Source organism: Manis javanica, chromosome 11 (assembly GCF_040802235.1).
Source record: "Manis javanica isolate MJ-LG chromosome 11, MJ_LKY, whole genome shotgun sequence".
NCBI classification, from domain to species: Eukaryota; Metazoa; Chordata; class Mammalia; order Pholidota; family Manidae; genus Manis; species Manis javanica.
Window position 1 is genome coordinate 93,816,023 of NC_133166.1, and position 19,644 is coordinate 93,835,666.

Here is a 19,644-nt window from a genome sequence, read left to right on the forward strand (position 1 = left end):
TCTGTCCAATTACTTGGTATCTTGAGTATAATAAATGTCAATATTCATAATTTCAATCAAAGCTACATATTTTAAAGATAATTTTTACTATTGTGAAATGAGTTATAATGGTTTAACAGTTTTCTTGTTCAATAGTAGTATTCTGCTAGACATCCATTTAGTTCCAAGTGATTGCTGTAATGTGAAATTAATAGGTTTTGCAATTTTTCATCTGTTCAGTTGGCTCAAGATCTGGAGTAAAACATAAAGTAACAAAAATCAAATACTTCTCTATTCCTAAGACAGAGTATCTATCATGAATCCCCTGCTTTTTGTTTTATTCCTGTATCAGTGAATAGGGTAACAGTCTAGAAGTAAATATAAGAGTCCACAAGCTGTTTCCCCTTAAACCCAAACGGTGACATGCTCCATTTTGGTAGGTTCAAAATCACTTTTTGTTTTTCATTCTAATTAAGATAAAGTTTTTATTCTATACTTTACTGAAGTGTTAGTTGCCCAAAATTATATTTTCAAGTCCAGTTGATCATTCATGATGGTGAATTATATTTTTCTGTTTAAAACCCAAATGTTATATATGCCTAAAAATGGTGTCCAAATGGTTAATGATCAATTTCACTCTTTCTTTTGAAAAAAAAATTCAATAATAGAATCATGGAATTTTAAAGGTATATGGGAGCTTAGGAACATTAGAATTGTCTTTTTCTGTACTCACTTTTATTCTTTCGTTTGCTGTGTTTCCTCTTAGTTAGTGTTTGCTATGGAAAAATCTATTAATAGAAAGAGACTGTGGAATTTTACAGAGGATGATGTCTCAGAACGAGTGGCACTTCACATTTGTTCTTCTACAAAAAAGTATCCTTTATTTAGGTGTTTATGTTTTAATACCGAAATAATGTTCATGCAAGTTTTTTCCCAAACATTTATTTAAATCATCATTTAAAAGATAGGCATAATTTGTAACTATTTTTGTAAATAACAAATAACTGGGACAGGTAATAATACTAGTAATAATGGTTGTTAATCACATCTCAGAGTTGTATAGAGTTTGAAAAAGGTGGCAAGGACTGGAGATTCTAAACTCTTTACCAACTACCTACCTCTGTACATTGGAGCACAGTAGGTCCCCTACAGCTGTAGATGCCCAACTGGCAGCTTAGGCAAAAGAAGGCTTTTATTATGTTGCATTTTCAGCTCTAATTAAAAATGTTCAATTCAAAATACAGGTGCATTGAGCTGGACTGTATAGGACATCCAAGAAATTTTTATGCTTCGGCCAAGATCAAGTGACACTAAAAGCTGATTATAGTACCTTCTTAGCTTCTTTCCTCTACATCTTGCCAGGACTGCAGAAGCTGGGCTTTTAACTCCTTTGGTATTTAACTAGAAATTTCATGTACAGGCTCTTTGACCTAATAAACATTCTCGGGTTTAACTCCATCCAAAACACTCCTAACAGCACTCCTACTTTTTACAGAGGGTGTGCATTTAAGGAAAATTTTGCAAGTGCTTCCATTCTAGTCATTGTGATTAGCAGGACTTTAAGCAATAGGAAATAGTTGAAAGCATTACAAGTACTATAGTCAGAGCAATTTATGTAAATATATATATATAAACACATAAACGTGTGTGTCTGTAATTGTATGAAGTGGTATGATTTTGTAAAACCTCTCTGATGCATACCCTTTATTTCTGTTTTTTGATGGTTTATTTTCTTTTCATTGTCAAGAATTGTTTCTTTCTGGTCATTCCTATCCTTAATTAGTAAAGAATATTTTGTCGAACATATGATGTCCGTGATCCAAAGGTAAGGAAATTGCTCTTTAAAGATTTTTATTTGTTGCAAACTGTTTTCTAAATAAAATTTAACTTTTTATTTAGTTTTAGTAAGTTTAAATGCTATCACTTCTATGCATGTCCCCAACTACCTATAGTATTTTATTTTTAATATTATGAATTTCATTACAGACAAGGAAAATTTGGTTTTTGAATTGTTAAAATATTTTTTGTTAAGTTCCCCCTACCTCGTCTATGTATTTAGTGTATTTGAAAGGCTGGTAGTAAAAGTGTCTTGGTAGCTCCAGTGCCGAGTAAGCAGGCTCTCTGTACTCAGCAGAATCCATACTAACATTTTGCTAAGGTTATCAGAAAGCAATGTGAAAAAGTAACTGCAGCATTCTGCTAGCAAGGATGGGACAGTAAGAGGAACGTCTGGTACCTAGTAGTTGCTCAATGATAATTTGCTCTATGTCAGAAGCTTCAGAATCTATACTGTTGAAGCTACAAATGAGAACTAGAAGACCAGAGGATTTGTCAGAGTTCTAAATAGGGAAATGTCTGATCCTTTTTCTTGTTTGCTGCTAGGGAAGGGAGTTGCCCGAGTGGCTGGGGATGTGCTGAAGAATACTGAACTTAATACATGCCTATTTTATTTAGGTCTAGCTTTTTGCTCCTTGATATAAGAATTTGGCCAAATATGTCAGATATCAGCTTGTATGAGTTATTAGGTTGTACATTTTATGATGTTTTATTGACATGTGTATTTTACCGAAATCACATATTTTGTTCTTTCTCCTTCCTTACTGCTTAGAGTTCAGCAAAACCAGCAGATTGGAAGTATCAAAATGGACTGTCAGCTTCATGGCTTTCTTTAGAGTGTACAGTTCATATTAATATTCACATCCCGCTGTCTACTACTTCTGTCAGCTATACTCTGGAGAAAAATACAAAGGTATCAGGGTAAAATGAACTTTTTTTTAGTAATTGCTGTATACATAATCTGCTTTTATTTCAGTGATCTATGACATTCATTTTATAATCCTCAAAAGTTACATTCTAATGATAATGATATTGTTATGGATAACTAATTCATTATCCCAGCCAGATTAGAAATTTAGAGGTGGGACAATGTCCTAATACTAATGTATTTAGCATAACAGGTGCTCTCTAAATATTTGTTAGTTAACATGTAGTTACATATATTGTAAAATATAGTTATGTAAATATAATTATCAAAGAAGGTATTCTGTTTGGTCTTTCTACTTTCTCTTGGTCTTTAGTTTTATTTTCTCTTTTCTCCTTTGTTCTCTCTTCTTTCCTTCTTTGTATTTCGATACCATTCTTTTCTTCATATCTATTTCTCTTCTCTTTTCCTGTTAAAGGAAGCAAGTGGAACTAGCTTATTTTTTCTCTTTAATACTGCTTTATGCATTTGCTTGAGGCTCTTTCTCTTTTCTCACATTAAAAAAAAAATAGTGGAAATCATTGGATGTTATTTGATTATGGTCATGTAGTTATTAAGCCTACTACATATGATCTGAATGTTAATTTAGGATAAAGATTAGAAAAGCTATTACTAGATATAGTTAAGCTGCCAAAAATAGGGGATACATTTTGTTTGTTGTTTATGAGACTGAATTACATTACTGATATTTAGAGATCTTTAACCTTTTTACTTTATTTAGGTGGAAAAAAATTAGACTCTAGGGAGTTTAATTGAGATGGAATTATATCTGAAAGATACCAATGTTGTATTTCTTTTAAGAATGGACTTATACGCTGGGCCAAGCAAATAGAAAATGGTATTTATTTGATAAATGGACAAGTTAAAGATGAAGATTGTGACCTACTAGAAGGACAAGTGAGTTAAGAAGAAATCATTTTAGAAAATTACTTACGTTTAAGCAAATAAAAGATGACTTTAGTTGTTTTGTTCTTGTCTTCATGAAAACTTTTCATTTACTTCTTATTTCTAAGGTCTTTTAATGTAAACCAGTGTTTTCCTCAGAAAATGATGGTAGATTATTTCTGAAATAATTCAAATTCTGAAACCTGAAGAAGGGAGTGACCTAAATTCCACCTAATTTCCAAACTGTAAACTGCTTATTTAAAATTAAGGCACATGTTCTGCCCTGACAGCAGTTTAAAAGACTGTTTATCCATTTTAAAGGAAGGATCTCTCTCAGCTTCTAAAATAGCTTTGATCTAAAGAGGAACTTTGGTGACCTCTTCCTTTAGAGCAAAGGTCAACAAACTTTATTTAAAAACAACAAACAGTAAATATTTCAGACATTGCAGGGCCATGTGGTCTCTGTTGTAACTATTCTGCTCTGCTGCTGCAGCATGAAAGCAGCCATAGACAACATGTAAATGAGTGACCTTTGTTGGGTTCCACTAACACTTTATTTACAAAGACAGGTGGTGATCTGGTTTTGACCCACAGGCCATAGATTGCCTGTCCTTGCTTTAGAAGAATAAAAGTAGGAAATAAATGCTTTTTAAGAGTCCACTTTGAGAATGCACAAAGTAATGCATCTATGGAAAAAGCTAAAATAAAACAAACAACTTTTTTCACCTCTAAGTTACTTAGTATATGTAAAATAGTTCCTAGGTTGTCTTTTATGTTCATTCCAATCTCAACAATCTAGTTTTTTAACTTTTGTGTTTTTTTCAGAAGAAATCTTCTAGAGGAAATGCTCAAGTGACTAGTCATTCTTTTGATGTCAAAGTGCTCACACAGTTGGTAAATATTTTAAAGTACTACTTAGGTAAAATACATTATTTCATCGCATAACCATAATGAAATCGTTTCTCTTTTTATGTTTGTAGTTAGAAAGTCAAAAGACTTTTAGAGATGTAAGGGCCTAAAATGTGTTCAGTTTTAGGAAGATTTTTCCCTAGAAATTTTATTTATAAAATCTTTATGGGTCTTTGCCTCCTGGCTATTAAAAATTTTAACATCAAGTAGATGGCAATTTAAAAAGTACGCATATGCACACACACACACATATATATGTATGTTAAGGGTGTGTGATATTTTGGGTTGAAGGTTTATGAGTTAAGTTGCAATTTAAAGGATATGTACACAGATATGACAAGAGTTGTCATAAACTTATTTTGAAGTAGATGTTTACCTCCTCTGATTTGGTAAAAATCATACAGTATTAGCAGGCTTTACATTCTTATATGGTTATTTTAAATTACATGTCTCCTCTTAGGAATGAAGAGTTGAATATCTTAAAGAATAAAATGTTAAAGCCACTAATAATTCCTAAATATATACACATTTTTTGCTTTAATCCTGCTTGACATTATCCTAGAAAACAGGTTATAAGTACATCTAGGTTTTTGGAAAACTTTCATTTCAATATTATATTGGAAACATTGAAATGGGGAAATACTACCATGACTTGCATATTTTTTTAACTAAATAAATTAGATTTAAATGCAATTTGCCATAGAAGATGTTTTCTTTTCCTTCTTTGTTTAGCAATAGAGCATTACTGAATTGTCACTGGGTTTAGGCCGCTTGAGTTCTGTTTCTCTTGTCAATACCTTAAAAGTAATTCAGTCTTTTGTATTCCTTCTTCCTTTTGATTGTAGAAGTGTCCTTTGTGTCTCATGGAATAGGGGGGCCTAAGGGGAGAGAGAGACAGGAACAAACTGGTGGTGCAGTCAGAACAGACAACATTTGTCAGTTCAGTTCCCCGTCTTATATGGCACAGTTTGTGGCATCCCAAAACAGTTACAACAATAACATCAGAGATCACTTATTGCAGATCACCATAACAAATATAATAATGAAAAGTTTGAAATATGTGAGAATTACCAAAATGTGACACAGACATGAAGTGAGCAAATGCTGTTGGAAAAATGGTGCTGATAGACTTGCTTGATGTAGGGTTAACTTGCCAAAAATTTGGCAAAAAAAATTTGTAAAAAATACAATATCTTCAAAGTACAGTAAAGTGAAACATAATAAAATGAGATGTGCCTGTAGCCCCACTACCATTAGTCTATAGCAGTATTTTTCCTGTAGTATAACTAGTAATTCTTAACTAGTCTCTAATCGATTCATTCTTGTCCAAAGTGTTTTTCTCTCTGAAAATTCTGACACCTTTGTATATATCTGTTGGAATATCTTCGTATTTTTAATCTATCCTGCATATACTTTAGAGGGTTATGTTAATAAGAAAAAATTTACGTGTGGTTGTTTTTAATTTCAGAGTACATTCAAAATATTCAGAAATAATATATAACTTAAAAGGGGAACTGTAAAGCCCTCTTAATAATGTATGGAAAATATTTTTAAATACTTGGTTCAATCAAAAATTCCTTCTTCGTGAAATGGTTTATATAATGTTTAAATTTTTCATATAGTTAATAATTGTCAGCTCTTATAACTTAACCAGTTTTTGTCTTTCAGCTTCTGAATTCAGACCACAGATCCACAGCCACAGTCCAGATCTGCAGTGGCTCTGTAAACCTTAAGGGTGCTGTGAAATGCAGGGCTTATATTCATAGCAATAAACCCAAGGTTAAAGATGCTGTACAGGTACAAAAAGATTAAGTGGTATATGAAAAACAGAAACATGTTGACATAACGATTCAAATATCCTAAAATGTTTTTTTTTCAGTCTGAGATTTCATAATTATTAATTTGATTTTAACTGATGAAGGCCCAAACCTGTTGGGCAGTCCATTTATACCATGTAATTGCTCCCAAGATTTCATATGTAGAATATCTATACTTCATGCCTTTTTTAAAGTGATGAGGATACGAATTTATTGAATGTCCCACAGTTGTGGCACAGTAGTACATTTGAGATAATTTCTCTTAAGGGAAATTGAATTTTTAAAAACAGGAAAAGTATTCATAGTAAGAATTATTAGGTACTGTTCTATAATCTGTATAATTCAGAGATTTTAAAAGTGATGACTAGCACTTTTATCATGATTACACATTTCCTAATTAGGAACACTAGCATTATTTCTTTAGATGCAGAATATAATTCATTTATTTTATTTTAATTTACTATTTAGATGAATTCTAGGCAGATGTGCTGATAAACTACTAATGTACTAATAAGCATGTTAAATAACTGGAAATGAAATGATGTGCCTAGTTATTTTAATGAACATGATTATGCAGGGAAGCCAGTTAAATGCAGGGGAGGATTTGGTAATAAAACAATATAAATCTAAAGAAATGGATTTTATTTCTTATTGTGATTCATTTTGTTTTGTTTTACCATAGGCAGTAAAGAGAGATATATTGAATACAGTTGCTGATCGTTGTGAAATACTATTTGAGGATCTGCTTTTGAATGAAATTCCAGAAAAAAAAGTTATGAGTATAACATTAAGTACTTTTTTTTTTTCATATATTGAATTGATACAATATGGTGGACCCTTGAACAACATGGGGCTTGGGGCATTGACCCCCAGTGCAATAGAAAATCCACATACAACTTTCGACTTCCCCAAAACTTAAATACTAATAGCCTACTGTTGACCCAGAATCCTTACTGATAACAAAAGCAGTTGATTAACACATATTTTGTATATGTGTTATACACTGTATTAGAAAAAAAGTAAGCTAGAGAAAAGAAAATGTTTTTTCAGATTGTCATACATCTCCAGAAATTTTTCCAATGTATTCATGGGAAAAATTTATGTATAAGTGAAAGACTCATGCTGTAATAAGATGTCAAGGTAAAGATACATCATCTTTTTTCTTTTATTTTAATTCATTTTTTCTTTTTAAAAGTTTTTATTATAAAATAGTAAAGTACATATGTGATCACTATTGAAAATACTGAAAAAATAGACATAAAAAAAAACCAGTTAGAATCCACCATCAAATTACATCTACTTTTAACCTTCTAGCACATTTCTTTCTATTCTATTTTTCTGTGTGTAAGGTTTGTAGTTGCTGTTTTTGTTAATAGATTTATCAAGATATAATTCACATAACATACAACTCTCCCATTTAGAATGTGCCATTCAAAATTCTTCAGGAGATTCACAGATAAGCACAACCCTCACCACAATCAATAAAGAACATTTCCATCACTTCCGAAAGAAAACCTACACCCCTCAGCCATCATCCCTCAGTCCTACACAACCAATGATCTACATTCTTTCTCTTTAGATTTGCTCATTGTTGGATTGTTTCTAATTAAACTATTAGACTTTTCATCTATTATAACTACCTATATTTATTTTATACCAATATGTCATCTTTTATGTTTCTTATTGATTTAAAATTTTTCAATTGCCATCCCAAAAACCATATTTGAATACTTAACAATAGCAAATTTGTTAACATTTAAACAATTTCAGAGAAGATTAAAAAAAAATTCTGTGTGAAAGTCTGCCAGAATGGATAAACTGTTAACTTATAAACACAGTTTAAACAGTAATATTTTTTATTAATATCTATGAAGTTTTTTCACAAATTTATTCATAATCAAAACATTAATTTGCTTATTAGTGTTGCTATAGAATAGATTCTTTAATAGCTATTAATTTGTGGTGTATATGCAATTGATGTCTCTTATTCATACCAGGGTTTTTTTTGGATACTGTTTTATATACTTTTCATCTATTACTCTAATGGACTTTGTTAGATTTTAAACAGACTGGTTTTAATCTTTTATCATTATTCTGTATTTTGAGAAGCATAAACAATTTATACCATGTTAGTAATTTGTATTAAAAATAATTATTTTATTACAAAAGAAGATTATAATATTGAATATACTTTTGAAGCTACACATTCATCTCTGCCTTCCTGCCATTCAGATGTGAATGGATTTGTAATTCACAATTGAATATGTACATAATTGAAGTAGATGTAGTAGCCTTATAAGGAAATATTTTTATGTTTATAAGAAAATAGTATAGTTCCTCTATATAACTAAGTTCATTTAGTACTACTGATAGCCAGTATATTAGGTTTAGTGGACTAATCATAGTCCCTTTTATATTCCTAGTATGATATATTCCTGGAATTTCCAGATTTAACATCTGTCCTTACCATACTGCACAGAGAAACCCTCAAGTTCCATCCATTAATAATGTAGAGTTCTGCTGAGACATGAATTTGAATCTTACGTGCACCAGTTAGATTGAGATTGTTGTTTTGTGAAGTATGTGAAACCTGGTCACTTAGCCACCTATTCAGCCCTGCAACCTCATCTCACTGGGACTTCGTTATTGCTGGTTGGCTTTGTGTATGTGATGCCTCTCATGGTGTTAAACATTACTTCAGTTTCTGAGCAATTTGACTTGTAACTGACTGGCATTTTGCTGGCAATTGAGTGGCCTTTGAGGCCTGTATGAAGAGAATAGGCAGTGAAGCTTGGTAGAGCAAAGGCTGAAGTTCTCTGTTCTGTGTCTTCCGCCACTAGCCAAGTGACTTAGGGCAAATGATTTAGCCTCCCTAAGCATCGTGTCTTAGGTGGAATACAGGAATTACAGGAGCTGCTTTTTGAGGCTGCGTGATTAAATAAGGTGATGTTTTTAAAGACCCTGATACATTGGTAAGCTAAGCCCTCAGTAAGTGGTAGTTGCTATTATGTTGGAGGTGATAGAGGAACAGAATTACATACTGATAGTTGTCTTTAAAATTTCTAAACTTTAATTTTTGGGTGTATATATATATACATTAAATGTATATATATACATTTAAACTGTAGTAATGGGATAATTATTTCAGCAACAAGTTGGTTAATCATAAGATACCAAGATTAAAGAATAAATACAAGTATAATAATATAAACAAATGTGAATTTTGAAGTTGAATGTACATATAAACAAATTGTTAGGTCTCAGACTTGGACTTCATTTTACTTATCTTTCTTTTATACTGGCAAGATCTTGTAGATTTGTAATATGGTAAAATACAGAATGTATGCCATGAAATTAACCTTATTTTTGTATGCATAGGGAAGTCTGCCACGGGCATGTTAACTTTTCTTTCCTAATCTTAAAATAAACATAGTCTTTCAATTCTGGGTATAGATGAAGGAACTTAGTACTTCAGTGACAGTAGAAATATATAAGAACTCCAGCCATTCCTTATATTTACTGCGATCTTCTTGTCTGATACCCTTTAAGAAGTATTTCAGGCCTTCATTATTAGCCTCCCTTCAATCCTGCCCACCTTACTCTCAGTAGATGACCTGTTCATTGTGAAAATTGAGGTCATTAGTTGTGAAATCCCTTACCTTTTTCTATCCCTACATCCACATCCATTGTTCTCTCAGAACATTTGCTGTTCTCTTTGTCTGTGCTCATGGTTCCACTCTCTGGATAGAATTTCCCATTCCTTCGTGCAAATGTCTATTATTTAAGTCTATCCATTTAAGACACGTTAAGAGTCAGCTCAGATAGCATCACCTGTTGTACACAGGTGTTAAGATTTTATTCTTAACCAAAAGAAACCCAGTTCTTACCATATTGGCTTCAATTTAAATATTTTCTGTTTTGAACTTACTCAAATAATATTGAACTGGATACTCTGATGTGGGAATATTCCTAAGGGATTATTTTTTAGAATACTTTTTGAAATGTGTTTTGAAAAAAGATCTCCCCTTCTATTTTTAACCTCAGATCAACTAGACAAGTTGGTCTTTTTTAGATACTAAATGGCTAATTTAAGTTTTTAATTTTAAAATTATAAATGCTTTTTCTTTTTTAATGAGTAATTTAAACTCATTTACCTAATTCTTTAGCATTTGATTTTATAGTAAGCATATTTGTCTCTTTTCCAAGTAAATCTGGAATTAATACAACTTGAAATAGTTATAAAATTTTGCATGCCAGGTACACATAAACTATAGCTATCTTTGGAACTTTTGAACTGAACCTGTTTCAAGAAACGGTGGCCCTAAATAAAATAGTATATTCCTAATTTTAATGTGTGTATAATTTGCATGCTGCAGTACAAATTGCAGTAATGTAACTTTAAAGCTAGGAGGCAGTCTGGTCAAAGAGTAAAATTGTTCTCCCATTTCTTATATGGAAATCAGATAATAAGCAGATCTAGCAGGAGTACATAACTTAAGTCATGATATTTCCTGTGACACAAAGCATTCTTTATCATCTGCTCATAGTTATATAAAGCTACCATTAGTTTCTTAACAAGGAAATGCAGGTTACTTTTAAAATGAGCCTAATTTTCTATTTGATTTGTAGATTGATAGCTTTTTAAATCATATCTATTGCTGAAAGATAACATTCTTTACACAAAATCTCTATCTTTATTGGTAGTTCATTAGAATCATGGTGTTGAACATGACAGTAATTATGTGTTTATGTGGACCAGTGACTATTAGAAATTGGTGGAAATATTTTATTTTGTACTTGAAGAATGAAACATAGTTTATTCATTACTTATTTAGATCCAGATTATTTTTTCTAAACATACTTTAGTGTTATTTATAAAAAGGCATTGCAAGTTAAGATAAAATCAATATTAGTAATAATAAAGAGGCAAACGGAACGTGAGAGAGCAAGATGATAGATTAGTAAACAAAATATGTGTCTTGATTTTCTACATGTGCTTGATAAAGGGGGCCGTATCAGGTACAATGAAGTCAGTGGTGAGATTAGTGCAAAATAGGGTGCTATTTATGTCTTATGCACTTGATGTAGGTGAGCCCCTAATTTGGCTCCAAACTTGCATGAAGGGAAAAATTGTTTATAAAATTCAGTACTTGTAAGGTTAAGACAAACAAGAAAAATAATTTCTGGGACCAGGGACAAAATTCTCTCCTGGGTATTCCTTTGTAGGACAGTGGATAATACAAGAATATATAATCAACATCATTACATTGAAAGCTGTGATAAGTTTGTCTCATAGGAGTATCATTTAGGTCCCTTGCAGAGGCCAGGAGTTGAGGAAAAGCAGAATTTAGTAAGATCAATTTTGTGCTAGATCAATGAGAAAACAAAAAGACTTCTCAGTTTTTATTTCTAGTAGTACATGCTTTCATATACTTACAAAATATACATCACAATACCAGTGACACACCTGTCTAAGTATTGACAGTATTCCTTCTCCTTTCAGGTTCTGAAAAAGAGTTCCACATCCTTCCTCACCGAGTTTTTGTCCCCATTCCGGGATCCACTGTAATGTTATGTGATTATAAATTTGGTGATGAGTCAGCTGAAGAAATCAGAGACCATTTTAAAGAGATGTTAGATCATATGATTCAGGTAGAAGATTTAAAAGTTGCAGAAGAAATAAACACAGGTAATTATATAATGTTATTTAAAAACCTGATCAGACTACTCCTAAAATACCTATGAGACACGTAGCTTAAATATCATGTTTTTAGATTTCCTTAAAGCTATTTCACATTTTCAAGGTATTTAAAAACTTGTTTAATTTGTACATGTATAAACATGCAGTCAGTGTTTTCCTGGAAAATTGTACCAAAACTTAAAATATTTTAGGTTTTTCCAAACATAGCATGTAGATCATAGAATAAGTTTGGCTTTAAGTTGGTTGAGGTATTTCTTTTATTGTAAGAGAAATTTTCTTAAAATGCATTATTTTAATTACTTGGTTAAGCATCATGACACAAAGTTTTTTAAACACTTTATTAAATGTCTTCTCCATATTATTTGCCTTTACTTTTATATCCCCTTCATGTAATTGGGATACTAAGATAAAATAGGCAGTTCTAAAACTTATATTGAGATTATTTTTATAGAATATAGATTTACCATACTTTCTGATTATAAACACATTTTCTTCCCTTAGCTGTCATGTTTGCATTTGACCTTACATCTTGAAAGGCTGTTTTTTTTGTCTTGTGTCGCTTTGCTTTGTTTTTCCTTTTGTTTCTTGTGAGAGCAGGATATGAAAACATGCCTATAAAAAATGTGAAAGTATATGACAGTCTTCGTGAAACATTAAAAAATGTGTGACAAAAGTAATTATTTATAAATATCAATAAATATGGCATACATAGCCATTTATCAGTTGTGAAATTTCTGATGTCATAGTAGGAAGTCTTTAGGTTACTTTTGAATGTGGATGTTTATGCAATTTATGTATAGCAGTTTTTTAAGTCCTTTTCTAATCTGATTTCTTAGTTATTCCTCTACTGCTTAACTAATTCCCACCCCCCAACAAGACTAGAATTTTTTATTCAAAGTGCTCTTGTTAGTGTTGTGAGTCAGGTAAGTATTTTGTTGCAGAATCTCCAATCTGTCAGTGAAGCCTCAGGTTAGTTGGAGACATCAGGTTTGTTTTTTTCAACAATCCCAGATTAGTATTCATTTAATCATGATGTAAGTTTGTTTTAAAGTGAACCAAAAAACATTCTGAATTGCCTGGTACCTGATGTTAATCAGCAGCTGTGTTTCAGTCCCTTAAAAACTAATATTTTTAAAGGTATAGCTATAGTATAGTCCCTAACTGGTACAGATTTTGAAAGTAGACTGGTGAAAATGATTGCTACTAGTTTCCAAAATACGTTTCCCCAGATAAGTGACAACACTGTCTAACTGAATTTAGATTCATGAAAGCAGGGCTTCTGTTTGTTTTGTTCACTTCTGTCACTAGGGCCAACAGTGGTTCTTGACCCATTCTGTTGCTGATAACCTGAATTAATTTTGGTGGGATCATTACAGTTGACCTAGTTCATGCTCTTGTTTTATAATACTGAAATCTATATCCATAGCAGGTGAGTATTTAGATTCTGTTCTTCTTTATTCTGAATACCAGTCTGTCTTTCTGTAACCTGTACTTTTGTTCAATAATCTGGAACAACAAAACATGATTCCTGCTGCTTTATTGAGCTTTACTGCTGCTTTTTTTGACCTTGAAATATTTGGAACATGACCGTTGCCCTCAAATTTAAAATATTTAAGTTTCCATGTTCCAAATATTTAAAGGTCAAACGTTTCTGCATACCTTTAACTGTTCTCTTTATTATAGTTTCCAGACCTCATTTTTTTTTTTTAGTACCTTACTTGCTTTCCTCTAGATTAGAAATTTTTAACATGTAGTGTCCAAACCCCTTAGGAGCATAGCTGACTCCCAGGAGATCCACAAACCACTTGGAAGTCATTGTCTTAATATTTTCTGGGAAACAGATCTACAGCTTTCAAAAGATTTGTGACCTAAGAAAGTTGAAAAACTACTTCTTTAAAAGAAAGGCTTACCTTTCTTGAAATATGTTATCCTGAATTGAACCTAATACTCTAATAATAATAATATCTTATTTATATAGAACCTACTGTGTGCCAGCAGTATTTTAAGAGCCTTTAAATAACTAAGTCATTGAATCCTTATAACAACCGTATCATGTAGATACTATTACTAAGCCCTGTTTTTCGATGAGAGAATTCAGGCTTAGAAAGGTCAGATAACTTTTCCAGGACTACATAGCTGGTATATGGTGATGCTGCAATTTAAACTTAGGCAGTTTGGTTCTACAGTCTATACTTCTTTTTCTTTCTTTCTTTTCTTTTTATTAAGGCATCATTGATATATAATGTTATAAAAGTTCACATGAGCCATATTGTGGTTATTACATTCATCCATATTATGAAGTCCCCCCTCATACATACCACGTTACAGTCACTGTGCATCAGCATAGTAAGATGCTATAGTCATTACTTGTCTTCTCTGTGCTACACTGCCTTCCCCATGACCACCCTACATTATGTGTCCTAATCGTAATGCCCCTTAATCCCCTTCTACCCTCCTACCCATACCCTCCCCTTTGGTAACCGCTAGTCCTTTCTTAGAGTCTGTGAATCTGCTGCTATTTTGTTCCTTCAAAATGAAGTTTTGCTTTATTGTTAATACTCCACAAATGAGTGAAATCATTTGGTTACTTGTCTTTCTCTGCCTGGCTTATTTCACTGAGCATAATACCCTCTAGCTCCATCCATGTTGTTGTGAATGGTAGGATTTGTTTTCTTATGGTTGAATAATATTCTATATGTACCACATCTTCTTTATCCATTCATCTACTGATGGACACTTAGGTTGCTTCCTTATCTTGGCTATTGTAAATAGTGTTGCAATAAACATAGGAGTGCATATGTCTTTTTAAATCTGGGATCTTGTTTTTGGGTAAATTCCTAGGTGTGGAATTCCTGGGTCAAATGCTATTTCCTATTGCTTTTCACAATGGTTGAACTAGTTTACATTCCCACCAGCAGTGTGGGAGGGTTCCCCTTTCCCTGCATCCTCGCCACCATTTGTTGTTCTTATTCTTTTTGATGCTGGCCATCCTAACTGGTGTGAGGTGATATCTCATTATGGTTTTAATTTGCATTTTCCTAATAATTAGCGATGTGGAGCATCTTTTCATGTGCCTGTTGGCCATCTGACTTTCTTTTTTGGAGAAATGTCTGTTTAATCCTCCACCCATTTTTTAATTGGGTTATTTGCTTTTTGGGTATTGAGGCGTGTGAGTTCTTTATGTATTTTGGGTGTCAACCACTTGTCAGATGGATTGTTATGAATATATTCTCCCAAACTGTAGGATACCTTTTTGTCCTACTGATGGTGTCCTTTGCTATACAGAAGCTTTTTAGCTTGATGTAGTTAGTCCCATTTGTTCATTTTTGCTTTTGTTTCCCTTGCTGAAAGAGATATGTTCAGGAAAAAATTCCTCATGTTTATATTCAAGAGATTTTTGCCTATGTGTTTTTCTAAGAGTTTTGTGGTTTCGTGACTTACATTCAAGTCTTTGATCCATTTTGAGTTTACTTTTGTGTATGGAGTTAGACAGTGATCCAGTTTCATTCTCTTACATGTAACTGTCCAGTTTTGCCAACACCAGTTGTTGAAGAGGCTGTCATTTCCCCAGTATATATGCATGGCTCCTTTATCATATATTAATTGGCTGTATATGTTTGGTTTTATATCAGGGCTTTCTGTTCTGTTCCATTGATCTATGGGTCTGTTCTTGTGCCCATAACAAATTTTTATGATTACTGTAGCTTTGTAGTAGAGCTTGAAGTTGGGGAGTGTAATCCCCCCAGCTTTATTCTTCCTTCTCAGATTTGTTTTGGCTGTTTGGGGTCTTTTGTGGTTCCATATGAATTTTAGAACTATTTGTTTGAGTTCATTGAAAAATGTTGTTCAAATTTTGGTAGGGATTGCATTGAATCTGTAGATTGCTTTAGGCAAATTGGCCATTTTGACAATATTAATTCTTCCTGTGCATGAGCATGGGATGTATTTTCATTTATTGGTGTCTTCTTTAAATTCTCTCATGAGTATCTTGTAGTTTGCAGGGTATAGGTCTTTCACTTCCTTGGTTAGGTTTATTCCTAGGTATTTTATTCTTTTTGATGTGATTGTGAATGGAATTGTTTTCCTGATTTCTCTTTCTTCTAATTCATCATTAGTATATAGGAATGCAACAGATTTCTGTGTATTAATTTTGTATCCTGCAACTTTGCTGAATTCACTTATTAGTTCTAGTAGTTTTTTGAGTGAATTCTTTAGGGATTTTTATGTACAATATCATGTCATCTCCAAACAGTGACAGTTTAACTTCTTCCTCACCAATCTGGGTGCCTTTTATTTCTTTGTGTTGTCTGATTACTGTGGCTAGGACCTCCAGTACTATGTTTAATAAGAGTGGGGAGAGTGGGCATCCTGGTCTTGTTCCTGATCTTAGAGGAAAAGCTTTTAGCTTTTCACTGTTAAGTATGATGTTGGTTGTGGGTTTGTCATATATGGCTTTTATTATGTTGAAGTACTTGCCCTCTATACCCATTTTGTTGAGAGTTTTCATCATGAATGGATGTTGACTTTTGTCAAATGCTTTTTCAGCATCTGTGGAAATGATCATGTGGTTTTTGTCCTTCTTTTGTTGATGTGGTGGATGATGGTGATGGATTTTTGAATGTTGTACCATCCTTGCTTCCCTGAAGAAAATCCTTCTTGATCGTGATGAATTATCTTTTTGATGTATATTTGAGTTTGATTTGCTAATATTTTGTTGAGTATTTTTGTTTAACAAGGATATTGGTCTGTAGTTTTCTTTTATTGTGGTGTCTTTGTCTGGTTTTGGTATTAGAGTAATGCTCATCACATAGAATGAGTTTGGAAGTATTCCCTCCTCTTCTACTTTTGGAAAATTTTAAGGAAGATGGGTATTAGGTCCTCTCTAAATGTTTGATAAAATTCAGCGGTGAAGCCATCTGGTTCAGTGTTTTTTCTTAGGTAGTTTTTTTGATCACCAGTTCAATTTCATTGCTGTTAATCATCTGTTTAGATTTTCTGTTTCTTCCTGGGCCAGTCTTGGAAGGTTGTTTTTTTCTAGGTTTTCCAGTTTGTTAGCATATAATTTTTTCATAGTATTCTCTCATAATTCTTTGTATTTCTGTGATTTCAGTAGTGATTTTTCCTTTCTCATTTCTAATTCTGTTATTGTGTGTAGACTCTTTTTTTCTTAGCAAGTCTGGCTAGGGGTTTATTTTGTTTATTTTCTCAAAGGAGCAGGTCCTGATTTCATTGTTTATTTCTTCTCAATTTTCTTTATTTCTTCTCTGATATTTATTATGGTCCTCCTTTTACTGACTTTCACCATCATTTGTTCTTCTTTTTCTAGTTTCATTAATTGTGAGTTTAGACTGTTCATTTGGGATTGTTCTTCCTTCTTTAAATAAGCCTGGATTGGCATATACTTTCCTCTTAGAACTGCCTTCATCCCACATACTTTGGGGTATTGAGTTGTCTTTTTTCATTTGTCTCCATATATTGCTTGATTTCTGTTCTTATTTGGTCATTGACTCATTGATTATTTAGGAGCACATTGTTAAGACACCAGGTGTTTTAGGCTTTTTGTTTCCTTTGCATAATTTATTTCTCGTTTCATACCTTCTTGGTCTCAGAAGCTGGTTGGTACAATTTCAGTCCTTCTGAATTTACTGAGGCTCTTTTTTGTGTTCTAGTATGTGCTCTATTCTTGAAAATGTTCCATGTGTACCTGAGAAGAATATGTATCCTGTTGCTTTTGGGTGGAGTGTTCTGTAGATGTCTGTTAGGTCCATCTGTTGTAATATGTTTTTCAGTACTTCTGTCTCCTTACTTATTTTCTGTCTGGTTGATCTGTCCTTTGGAGTGAGTGGTGTGTTGAAGTCTCCTAAAATCAATGCATTGCATTCTGTTTCCCCCATTAAGTCTGGCAGTGCTTGTTTCACATATGTAGGTGCTCCTGTTTTGGGTGCATACATATTTATAATGGTTATATCCTCTTGTTGGACTGAACCCTTTATCATTATGTAATGTTCTTCTTTGTCTCTTGTTACTGTATTTGTTTTGAAGTCTATTTTGTCTGATACAAGTACTGCAACCCCTTCTTTTTTTCTCATTATCTGCATGAAGTATCTTTTCCATGCCTTCACTTTTAGTCTGTGTATGTTTTTAGGTTTACAGAAAGTCTCTTGTAGGCAGCATATAGATGGATCTTGCTTTTTATCCATTCTGTAACTCTGTGTCTTTTGATTGGTGCATTCAGTCCATTTACATTTGGAGTGATTATTGATATGTATGTACCTGTTGCCATTGCAGGCTATAGATTTATGACTACCAAAGGTTCAAGGGCAGCTTCTTTACTATCTAACAGTCCAACTTAACTCGCTTATTATGTTATTTCAAACACAATCTAAAGGTTCTTGTTTTTTCCTCCCTTGTTTTTCTTCCTCCTCCACTCTTTATATATTAGGCGTCACATTTTGTACTCTTTGATTTACAGAAGTACAGATTTTGACTGACTTTGTGGGTAACTGGTTTCATTTTGCATTTGCTTAGTAATTAATTGGTCTTCTTCCTTTACTGTGGTTTTATTTTCACTGGTGACAGCTATTTAGCCTTAGGAGCCCTTCCATCTAGAGCAGTCCCTCCAAAATACACTGTAGAGATGGTTTGTGAGAGGTAAATTCTCTCAACTCTTGCTTTTCTGGGAATTGTTGAATCACTGCTTCAAATTTAAATGATAATCTTGCCAGGTAGAGTATTCTTGATTTGGAGCCCTTCTGTTTCATTGCATTAAATATATCATGCCATTCCCTTCTTGCTGTAAGGTTTCTGTTGAGAAGTGTGATAATAGCCTGATGAGTTTTCATTTTTATGTGATCTTTTTTCTCTCTCTGGCTGCTTTTACTACTCTGTCCTTGTCCTTGATCTTTGCTATTTTAGTTATTATGTATCAGTGTTGTCTTCCTTGGGTTCCTTGTGTTGGGAGATCTGTTCACTTCTATGACCTAAGAGACTATTTACTTCCCCAAATTGGGGAAGTTTTCAGCAATTATTTCCTCAAAGACACTTTCTATCCCTGTTTCTCTGTCTTCTTCTGGTACCCCTATAATGTGAATATTGTTCCTTTTGGATTGGTCGCACATTCTCTTAATATTCTTTCATTCCTAGAGATGACTTTTTTCTCTCTGTGCCTCAGCTTATTTGTATTCCTGTTCTCTAATTTCAGTTCCATTTACTGTCTCCTCTACCTCATGTAATCTCCTTTTAAATCCCTCCATTTTATGTTTCATTTCAGATACTGTATTTTTCAAAGTTCTATCTCTTTAAGTCCTCCCTGAGGTTTTGAATATTTTTCTGTAGCTTCTTGAGCATGTTTAGGATTTTTATTTTGAACTCTTCATCAGGAAGATTGATGATTTCTGTTTCACGTAGCTCTTTCTGGTGTTTGAGGGATTTTGGTTTGTACCAGGTTCCTTAGCCGTTTCATATTCCTAATGATTCCTGTGGAATAACAACTTTGTGTCAGCAGTGTCCTCTAATCTCTAAGCAGTGTCCTCTAAGCTCTACTCTCTGGAGCTGCCCAGCCCATGGTACAATAGCGGGGGTCACAGGCGAGT

The 19,644-nt window shown here is 33.0% G+C and overlaps 1 protein-coding gene across 1 annotated transcript in view; it reads left to right on the forward strand.

The window, feature by feature from the left end:
* The window catches only part of ODR4 (odr-4 GPCR localization factor homolog), a 38,323-nt gene that overhangs the window by 9,010 nt on the left and 9,669 nt on the right, over positions 1-19,644 (forward strand). Inside the window, exons 5-12 of the mRNA XM_073216921.1 lie at positions 746-852; positions 1,768-1,804; positions 2,588-2,728; positions 3,542-3,637; positions 4,451-4,519; positions 6,203-6,331; positions 7,034-7,122; positions 11,853-12,040. Coding sequence (XP_073073022.1) covers positions 746-852; positions 1,768-1,804; positions 2,588-2,728; positions 3,542-3,637; positions 4,451-4,519; positions 6,203-6,331; positions 7,034-7,122; positions 11,853-12,040 — 856 coding nt within the window. The remainder of the gene's footprint in view (positions 1-745; positions 853-1,767; positions 1,805-2,587; positions 2,729-3,541; positions 3,638-4,450; positions 4,520-6,202; positions 6,332-7,033; positions 7,123-11,852; positions 12,041-19,644) is intronic.